General features: G+C 33.8%; 1 protein-coding gene across 1 annotated transcript; it reads left to right on the forward strand.

Annotated features, from left to right (window-relative positions):
• The first annotated feature begins 1,407 nt into the window (after positions 1-1,407).
• On the forward strand, positions 1,408-7,855 carry LOC106051096 (acidic phospholipase A2 E-like). The gene is made up of 5 exons (XM_013206226.2): positions 1,408-1,532; positions 3,235-3,308; positions 5,080-5,230; positions 6,299-6,411; positions 7,644-7,855. Exons 2-5 carry the CDS (start codon positions 3,251-3,253, stop codon positions 7,754-7,756), a joined length of 435 nt encoding a protein of 144 aa, XP_013061680.2. The 5' UTR covers positions 1,408-1,532; positions 3,235-3,250; the 3' UTR covers positions 7,757-7,855.
• The last annotated feature ends 3,192 nt before the right edge of the window (positions 7,856-11,047 follow it).

Genomic DNA, 11,047 nt, shown 5'->3' on the forward strand with positions numbered 1-11,047 from the left:
TTAACTGCAAAAACCTCTGGTAGGGGGTTTAAAACTCAAAACCCCCTGTAGGGGGTTTTAAACTCAAAGCCCTTTGTAGGGGGTTTTAAACTCAAACCCCCCCCTCTGGTAGAGGGATTTGTACCTCAAAACCCCCTGATAGGGTTTTTAAAAATCTCAAAACCCCCTGGTAGGGGGTTTAAACTCAAAACCCCCTGGTACAGGGTTTTTAACTCAAAACCCCCTCGGCTGTGCTGTGGTAAGAGATGATTTAGTATTAAAATCTCACCTAAAATAAACAAAATGAAAGCAAAAATCAGTCACTTAATTTCGTTCCCCCCCTGGGGGGGGGGTTTGAACCCCAAGAACCCCCCCCTGGCTACGATCATGTTACCAATAGTTAATTAACTGATTGGTTAATTTTTTAAACTGATTCTTGTGCTGTCAGGTAAAAGAAATAATAGTGCTAAGTTTCAGATTGGGTGTCGGAAAAATAACGTGTAAAAATATTGTACCAGACAGACAGACACAGTGAGTTGCTATAAGCTTTGTAAAAAAAAAACCGAGCAAAGCCGGGTAGAAAACAAAGCTTGTATTTGTTAACTACATCTTTCAACTCACAGTTTTACCGACTTCAGCCATAGTCCATAAGTAGGCAATTCTCTGATGCATTTGTTAACTCAGACATTTGCACCTAAACCCTCGCCCCCAACTTTCAGAAGTGACTTCACCAGGCGGTACGTCCGCGTAATGTATCAAAACCGTTTCAAACTCATCATAATTTTCAGTGAGAAACTTCGAGAAACAACCTTCCCCTGTAGGCTTTACAGTTGTTGTTTTTTTAAAAATGAAATGGGGAAGTTTATACAGACCATTCATTACAGTGGTACAACTTTGCTGTAACAGCTTCAAACTGAGCCAATTAGACTTACAAATCATGTTTCTCTATCAGGCTTTTGACATTTTTATGGCGCACTTCTCCCATCTGTGCCACAGTCCCACTTTCTACTGTCATTCACCAATTATGGGCCATTTCGAATTCATTCTGCCCCTCCATGGCCTCAGTTAAATAGCTATTCAATTTTTTAAAAATAATTGTATTAAAGATACTTTTTTTTTCATTTATTTATCATTTATTTATCATTATTTTTTTTTGCCACCCTTAAAAAAAATGAAATGTGATCAATTTTCTTCAGTGACCAGACTGCATTCTTTCAACAGTATTTGTCAACAAAAGTCTTAATTATTAGTGTTTTTTTTAAAGGGGAGTATCTTCACGTCTATGATATTTCAAGATCATTATAAAAATAGTAGATTTAATTAACAAAAATTACATCTCAAGTTTAATACATAGTAAAATATGCTCATATAAAAAAAGGTGAAATAAACTTTTACAAGATATATATCCAGTGAACAGATGGCGTTACTGATAAGCAGACGACAATTTGCCCAAAGTATATAAGACACTTCTAGATATAAATTTATTTACTTTTACTTTGACTTTATTTGATGTTTTTTAACAGCAAAATACTTTTACTTAGTTAAAAAATTATGTAAGTATTAACACGTTTGTATGTACATTACACATCTAGAGAAAGATTACGTAGCTCATAGGCAAATTACCATTTTACATAATTTCATTCGCCTTTATAGTTTCAATTTTCACAAATATGTCCCTATGTAAAATAATACAAACCTTAACAAAGTATAACCATGGAACTATAACATTGTAAATGACGTTAAATGGCGTAACGTTGAACGATGCGAATGTCGTTGAATACTGGGTTCGTGCTTCCTGGAGCACTCTTGACACGTGACAAATATATACACTACAAACTGACTTAAGTCCGTTTCAGCAGACAAATATAAAGTTTATTTTACAACATAATAATACTGCACTCCTTGTTAGTGCTACAAGTCAAGAAATAATAAACAATCCTATCCGCATAACAGCGGTATCAAATATATCCAATACGTTAAACTCTCCAGAGTATATTAAAAATCACGTCCGCATCTCAGCGGGTAACACTGTACAGAATAATGCAGAATAACTAATATAATTACATGTCTCAAAAGACCACTGGCAACAACTGCCCACAAGTTACTATCTAACTGAAATTACTACTCGACTTTTCTAAGTCGCTACTGTCCGTCCCGGACCAAAAATACACTAGACTGCCTCGTACAGAGGATAGCACTTTACTTGACCACCCGGTCCAAAGTGTACCACTTGACTGACTTGACTGAAGTCAACTTTATTCATTCTACTTCCTGTTTTCTACATCAGGAATTCCACGTGTCTTTTAAACTCTTAACATGACGCGAACATTAAATCAGGCAATGTCAACTGAGACCGTGACAAACATCACAATAATAACTGAATAAAGACGAACATATTCATAATCATAAGACTCTAAAATATATATACAAAATGAAACAAAAGCGTTACAAAAGGTTACAAAACAACACACAATCTAAACTTAATAAATAAATTATAAAAATTGTTTAACAAAACGTAAAAAAAAAAAAACAACAACATACAAAATTGGTTTATATCAAATTAATATAAAAAAAAAAAACAACAAACAAATAAAACATCAACAAAAATAGAGCATCACATCGAGACTAGGAAACCATAACAAAACAACATAACAAAACAACAAAACAAAACATAGCCTATTTAATATTTTGTTAGCAATTGCAGGTATATGGTATGAGTCGCAATAATAGTCAGGGTTATAAGCTTGAGCAACTGTTGAACTCTACATAACGAACAATAAGGAGTCAACCTAAAGGTCTCATTTGTTGAATAAAGAGCGTCTTTTGTTTATTTGTAAAATGTTTGACGTGCTTAAGGTGTTCCTTGAGATTTGAAGATAATTACATTCCTCATCCCGCAACACGACGGGAGAAAGCTGGTAGGGTTCGAACCTGCGACCATCGTGACCTCGGAACGACAATCCAGAGCGCATACCTCACGACCAGGCAGTCTACGCTAGTAGGCCTAAATATAAAAATCTATCTGGAGATTTTGGAGACAGCAAAACGATAAAAAAAATATTACACTTTTTCTTTTAAAAATAATCAAATAAGTGTGTCATTAATTTAAAAAAAAAATCTTTTTTTTTTCCGCAGGAGATTCCAATCCAACTTGTTATTATTTGGTATATAAACTATACAGAAATACATACTTATTGCTGTTTAAAAAAAACATCTTTTAATTTATAACACATTTTTGTCATTGTTTTGTTTCAGTGTTAAGTCTTGGATTATGTCAGTGATTAGCACATCTCTAGCCTCAGCGCTCGTTGTGCTTTTGTGTATCGGAGGTAGGGTGTTACCTTTTTGTCACTGCCGATATGCTCTAGCTTTGTTTCCCGCCTCCGTAGCATGTGAGGCTGAGGGGTAAAAGCGGGGGGCTCGTGTTTGAATCCCAACAAGCAAAGTTGTATTAGCTGAGCTCTTTAATGCAGTACGGAAAACCTCATAGATACCCCACTGGTCTAAAAAAGAGGTTGGATCATAGCGCACTGCCCATGTCATAGGCCTAAGCATCAGGGCTGGTCCTACAGGTTGCGGGGCCCTATGGGAAACGAATTGCGCGGGGCCTAATTTGGGTTGTGATAAGGATAATAAGTGAAAATTAAGATTTTGTATTAGAAAATAAATTCGTCTTTGCATTTTATTCATACTTTACTAAGTACAAAATAACTGTTAAATTAACTTTACGAGCCATCAACAATAGATGGTAGTTTTTCAACAAAAGCCGATAAACAAAAAAAGGATACTGTCTTTTAGATTTACTATCGACTCGCAAAATAGGATTGGCGTAGGATTGGCGTTTTCCATATTGAATGACACATCGAAATGACAATTTTGTCTGTTTTAAGATTTGCATGAGTTTTCAGAAGATTTTTATAATATCTGGACATTTTCATGACTTTTTCTTATAATTTATTATTTCAGGAGCATTCAAGGAACCCTTTAATAATAAGTTAAAATGGTTTAATTTAATAATTTACACCTAGAATTCGCATCGCGCGGGGCCTATGAAAGTGCGGGGCACACTGCGACCGCATAGGTTGCAGTGGCCTAAGACCGGCCCTGCTAAGCATGATAAATTGCGCTATACAAAAATCAATTTAAAAAAACACCTTCTGTTTGTATTCGTATGGTAGATTTCACTTACAATAATAATAAAAAAAAAAACAATAATAATAATAGTATTATCCTTAAGGGAATTTCTCTTATATTTCTACATTACACATACCACTCTATAAAGGTAACGTAAAGTACCACTGACTCACTCACTGATTCATTGATCTCTTAAACTGTTGTACAGATCCGCAAAAAATGTCATACACAGAATTTAAGTAATTGGTTAACATGCAGGACTAGATGCATAACGCGTAGGACGTAATCATCTTCTTTTTTGAAGTAACGTCTGTATTTTATAAAATAAGATACTCCCATTGTCGTATCAAGTTGGAGCTTTGAACAACTATTTATTGGCAAAGACAATAAATAAATCAATAAAAAAATGTAACCAATTAGTCAATTAATAACTGATAATTAATTATTTTGATGTATACTAACTTTGAAATCAATCCTTTAGATTTCCGATTTATGGCTAAATATGTATGGTTTTGTTCCCTTATAATTATTTTCCACGTAATTTCTTCCACACCCATTCTCTAGAGTTAAAACTTTGAACAATTGTTTATTGGACCTAACAAAATATTGAATCAATTTTTTAAAAAATTATTCAATAAGTCTATGAATATTTGGTAATTAATTATTTTGTTTGATATTAAAAAAAGAAAAATAACTTCGACATTATTGAGAGAAATAGTTGTGAGTTCTTTCCCTTTGATAATATATATATATTTTTTAAAGTATATTTATATTTTGTTTGTTTTTCACTTTAATTTAGCTGTCAACATTGAAGATAAATCTTCAAATCCCTATTTTTTTACGCTCGTGTGTGTTTTGTTCTAATAGCAGTTTCTAACTGGTTTCTTTGTCTTTTATATGAAAACAAGCCTTCAATCCCACACTGACATTGTAAGTAATAGATCTAGTCCATTCCTCCATTCAAAGGTTTTTCAGATGCAGAAAGATCAGAAAGAGGCTTACCTTCCTTACCAGTGGCTATCACCACGTATACTGGACGGAATCCGTTTGATTATAACAACTATGGATGCTATTGTGGGTTAGGCGGTGGCGGCAAAATCATGGACTCAGTGGACAGGTTTTGTTTTTCTTATTGCAATTTAGTTTTGTGTGTGCTGGTCTCATTTTTTTTAAAGAGAAAATGTGAAGCAGAAATTGCTGTTCTTTTTTTTTTAAATATAATTTTGTGTTAAATATATTTTGAGGTAGGAATCTCTGGTTTTGAAAAAAAAAACAAGTGGACATTTTTCAATTGACCAGTAAGAACCAGTCTACATCTGTTTTGTTTCCTTATATGCCCATGAATTTATACAGGTTTTTATTTCTTGGATCCAAAATTTCTGCATGGTTTCAAATTTGCATTTACACAGAAAGGAATCAGAAATATTTTAAACTGTAGGAGTTGAAAGGGCAGGTAGATGAGATAGGTGCTAGACACTTTATCTCTATTTCAGAACAACCTTAATAGTAGTGGCGTCTCTAGGGGGGAAGTGAGGACCGCACTGATGAAACCCAATAGTTGGTGATAACCAAGCAATAATATGTCAGGTCAAAAATAGAAAGAAAAATAGAGCGTAGCTGCTAGACATATAAAAATAGGCGCAAATTTTACATGTTGAATATAGATCTAGTCTTGATCTAGGCAACGTAACTTGTGACAGGCCTTGATCTAGCAATTGTTTGATGTCTGTCTGACTTCGACAGAGATTACTCAGAAGATGTTTGAGTTTCTTGTACTGGTGTATTAGATGAGTTTAAACTACTTATGAACAAGACCTACACATTAACATAATGTAAGGACTAACCCTAGACCTTTAGAAATTGAAATTTTTTTTATACATAAAGGAAACAGTCGAGTCTCTGTCCGTAATAAGATTTTGTCACCTTAAATTCCTAACAGCAACTGGCTAACAATAACATAAATAAACTAAAACCCGCTACTCCGTGATATCACTAAAGGTCGCGTTCATAGTCCGTTAGTTTCGGTGCGTCTTTATACTAATTGTCTAAAAAAAGACACACAAACGAATTTTATTGGGAAACTTTATTTTAGGAAGGGGTGATAACCTGGGAGGTGATGCCACTATCAGCTTTCCTCTGACACTTCTGGCTAGTGGTATTTCATGTTGTCACTGTGACTCTTCAGATGCTGCTACGACCACGACAGATGTTATGCTAGTGTTAACAAAGACTGCATTATTCCTGCCCAACTCATACTAAATCGCATCAACTGTAGCAACGGCTCTTGCAGTTGCCCTAGTAAGTAAAAAGTCATTGATGTTAAGTTATTACGATACGTTTCACATGTTGTGTTCATTAAGTAGTTACGGTAAGGATCTATTTTACAAAGTTCATTAAGTAGTTACAGTAAGGATCTATTTGACAAAGTTCATTAAGTAGTTACGGTAAGGATCTATTTTACAAAGTTCATTAAGTAGTTACAGTAAGGATCTATTTCACAAAGTTCATTAAGTAGTTACGGTAAGGATCTATTTTACAAAGTTCATTAAGTAGTTACAGTAAGGATCTATTTGACAAAGTTCATTAAGTAGTTACGGTAAGGATCTATTTTACAAAGTTCATTAAGTAGTTACAGTAAGGATCTATTTGACAAAGTTCATTAAGTAGTTACAGTAAGGATCTATTTGACAAAGTTCATTAAGTAGTTACGGTAAGGATCTATTTTACAAAGTTCATTAAGTAGTTACAGTAAGGATCTATTTTACAAAGCCCTGTCTGTCTGGTACAATTTTTTTTACACGTTACGTCTCCCCACAGCGAATCTCAGATCATGTTGACATTTTGCACAATTATTTCTTGTACCTGACAAAATAAGAATCGATGAAAAAAAAAGTCAATTAATTATCAATTATTTTGTTTGGTATCGAACAAAGGAAAAAAATTGTACTTGATAAATGTGGAGGTATAAGTTGAATTAGCCCTCTTTTTACTTCGTAGAGAATTAGGTCGTGGTTTAAAAGTTTGAAACTAAAAATAGATATGAAACCTTTCATTTTCATTAAACACTTCGCTGGCACAGTGGTTAGTGTATTGGCTTGAGGAGGCTTCAGTCTTCGAATTTAAGAGGAGGCTTCAGTCTTCGAATTTAAGAGGAGGCTTCAGTCTTCGAATTTAAGAGGAGACTTCAGTCTTCGAATTTAAGTCGTACAACTTTTAAAAACAAATTAAAATACATTTAAAAAGCTTTCACGGTAATCTTCACCCAGATACCCCCTTCTTTCTTCTATCCTCCCCCCAAGCCTTTCTTAACTTGTCTAGATAAGTGATAGGATCATAGCGCATTTAGAAAGCTAAACAAAAACAATTGGTAAAAATATTTCTAATGGCACAGATCTATTATCGTTAGTGAAGATCTAAAAATTTAATTTCACATGACTGCTCTAAAGTAATTGATACAACAACGCTTAATTTAAGCTTTTTTTTTTTTAAAGTATAAGAGTGACTGAAACTCCGCGTTTTCCTACTTTCAGATACTGCTGGCTCGTGTGCACATAAGACGTGCACTTGTGATGTTCAGTTTGGGGTGTGCTTGAAAGGAAAACCTTACAATCGCAATAACAAAGGCAACTGCCAAAAAAGCTGAGTAATAAAAACAACAAAGAATGGAAAACGTTAGAACACTATCACTTACTTTTTATTTTGTGCAATATGATAGTTGAAATAAAAGTATTTCAAAATCCAACTCTTTCAAGTGGCCCTACGAAAGGGGAAAAGTCACCATTAGTTTTGTGTGGCCTGTCTGTCCATCGTTCATGTTATTTTTCAAAGCTTATGTTAACTTTGTCTGTCTGCCTGTCTGTCAAAAATTCTGAACACGTTTTTTCTCCTACACCCATTCTCGGATAAAGTTGAAACTTTTATCTATCTATCTATCTATCTATCTATCTATCTATCTATCTATCTATCTATCTATCTATCTATCTATCTATCTATCTATCTTTCTATCTATCTATCTATCTATCTATCTATCTATCTATCTATCTATCTATCTATCTATCTATCTATCTATCTATCTATCTATCTATCTGTCTTTCTGTTTGTCTGTCTGTCTATCTATCTATCTGTCTGTCTATCTATCTATCTATCTATCTATCTATCTATCTATCTATCTATCTATCTATCTATCTATCTATCTATCTATCTATCTGTCTGTCAATCTGTCTGTCTGTCTGTCCGTCCGTCCGTCCGTCCATCCATCCATCCATCCATCCATCCATCTATCTATCTATCTATCTATCTATCTATCTATCTATCTATCTATCTATCTATCTATCTATCTATCTATCTATCTATTTATCTATCTATCTATCTATCTGTCTGTCTGTCTGTCTGTTTATCATCCTTTTTTAAAATAGCCCTAATCTATCTATCCCCATCAATAGTATCATCCTACGTATAAACATAACTTCAAAAAGGATGATAAATAGCTGTTATCTCACGTCTCATTGATCAGTGTTCTGTCATTATTCATTTGTTTTCCGAGGCTGTTGTACATAAAGTGACTGTAGTTTTTTTTATAAAGTTTTAAGTTTAATACAAAGCTTATATCAACTCACTGTCTGTTTATCTCTCTTTCTTTCTGGTGAAAAAGCTTGAACACGTTATTTCTCCCACACCCAATTTCGTATCAAGTTGAAACTGTGCACACTTATTTCTTGTGCCTGACAAAACATGTATCGTTAAGATTTGTATGGACCTTGTATTTTCAGTAGCACAGCCAACATTAAAATGACATCGCATTTTTGTGTTGGCATCCTCCAATAGAAGGTCTTTGTCGGTAATATATATATATAGATCTAGAGACGCAACTATTTCAGAATAGCCCATCTCCACAAAATCTATTATTCATCTCTCCAAAGAGCAGAGAGAGAGAGAGACACACACACACACAGAATTACACATTTAATAGGCCCTTATATTCACTGTGAATATTAGGATTTATTTTTAGACTAAGGGCTTATTTGTAGATCTAGATCTGGTCATTCTCAATTTGTTCTAAACATTATCATTAACTACAGTCTTTACATTTTAAATTGTAGTCATTTTCTTCACACACACCCAGGCACACTTTCACACAGATGATCACACCCTGATCTAAGGATAATCCCTCACATTCACTCTGACAATTATCTAGATCTAGGTCTGTTTAGAAATAAACATAAATAAAAACAAGGTTACAAAGACAGTTTGTATGGGAACACAAACTGAAAATCGGCCGCCGAAGTGGTCCACCCAGGCAGGTAAAAAGGCCGGTATCAATATTTTCAGACAGAATATCAGAATAAAATTCTATCAAAAGGCAAATGACAGAGAAGAATGGAGAAAAGTTGACAGATCTTGTGTGGTGCCCCAACGGTCCAGCAGACCAAGGGATAGAAAGGTGAAAATGAAGATAAAGTTAACTTATGTCATATAATGATTATCTAATTGATCTAATTGTTTTGTAAAGGGTCAATCTCTTATACAAAGCGTCCAAATGGAATATATATGTATATATCTTCTAGTATACAAAATAATTAGAAAAACTACTTATTAATTGTTGTTTTAAATTATGTTCCACTCATGAACATACTAAATACATAAAAAAAGTAAACATTTTGTTTTGTAAAAGTAGTAGTTGGTATGATAGAACTTATTAAACTTAGCAATACAAATGTAAAAAGATGCTTTTTTTGGCAAAAAATCTAAAACCGTTTGCATAAATGTGTTAAAAATAAGGTGAATAAGAATCTCCCTTTCTAATTAGCCTTCCGTGTTTGTTACTATTAATAGTGAATAGTTGTAAAAATGGTTTATTTTTATGAAAAAACTGCCTGCATAGTTGATTTAAAAAGTTATTTTTTTCGCCTTCAGAAAAGAAAAAAGAAGCCGTTGCATCAGAACTTTGAAAGGTCTAAAATATCATTTACGATATATAAAGGGACGGACGGACGGAGGACAGAAAGACCACACAAAACTAATAGCGTCTATTTCCCTTTCGGGGAACGCTTTAAAAAAAATGTAAAGAAATAAATTTTCGCACAAAAATAGTGTTAAAAAGTGCATAAAGCGGAAGAAAATATAATTTTTTATTTTAGGCAATAAAATGTCGGCTTAAAAAAACATATTGGGTAAAATTGCGAATAGAAAATCGTATCGTTTTGGGTAAATTTAACCTCTGCGATTTCGATCTTAAAAATAGCTTAGTTGTTCTAGGACATCTAGGCTTACGTTAAGTAATAACAGAATACATTTTCGTTATTTTCTCGTTCACGTCAAGTTGGAGAATTAGGCATTATCAGTCCGTCAGTCATCAGGGCCAAGCATTAACATAGTTGAAGAAAATGTATAGCTGGGTTAAATACTATTTTTAAATTTTTACTCTAGCAAAATATGGACACTTTTTGGGAACTTGCTTTTAACGACCTTTAATATACAGAAAGTTTATAGTGCTTATGGAATTTCAAAGCGTAATATATTTGGACTTGTTTTTGTTATTTCAAGGACAGTATACCAATAATACGTCTACTAATACATCGAGTGGAATGCACAGTAGCATATGGTTTTGAAATTAATAGCACAATGTATATGCACTGTTACAAGATGTATGCTGCCGACAGATGGCGTTACTCATTTTAAGAAAAGTTGCCCAAGGTAGGCTCACTAGATTTAATCCCCCTCGCCTTATCTAAGTTGACACACTTGTCTCAATCACCATTTTGCTTGATTAATAATTCTTCATGGTTAATTGTTTATTTACGATAATTGGATGATGATGCAAGTGTTAATGAGAACCTTCTTTGTGTTCTCTTAAACATGAGCTGAACCCCTCACCCCCACCCCCTGTCAATACAAACAAAACATGCCGAAAATGAGCTAATCTGATAACAGTTGT

The sequence above is a fragment of the Biomphalaria glabrata genome, chromosome 17 (genome assembly GCF_947242115.1).
Source record: "Biomphalaria glabrata chromosome 17, xgBioGlab47.1, whole genome shotgun sequence".
NCBI classification, from domain to species: domain Eukaryota; kingdom Metazoa; phylum Mollusca; class Gastropoda; family Planorbidae; genus Biomphalaria; species Biomphalaria glabrata.

What these genes read in the sequence shown, in the direction of transcription:
- LOC106051096 (XM_013206226.2), top strand. Translation starts at nt 3,251, where the DNA reads ATGTCAGTGATTAGCACATCTCTAGCCTCAGCGCTCGTTGTGCTTTTG. An exon ending in TGTGCTTTTGTGTATCGGAG is followed by an intron (nt 3,309 to 5,079) that starts GTAGGGTGTTAC and finishes CTCCATTCAAAG; the next exon opens with GTTTTTCAGATGCAGAAAGA. An exon ending in CGGCTCTTGCAGTTGCCCTA is followed by an intron (nt 6,412 to 7,643) that starts GTAAGTAAAAAG and finishes TCCTACTTTCAG; the next exon opens with ATACTGCTGGCTCGTGTGCA.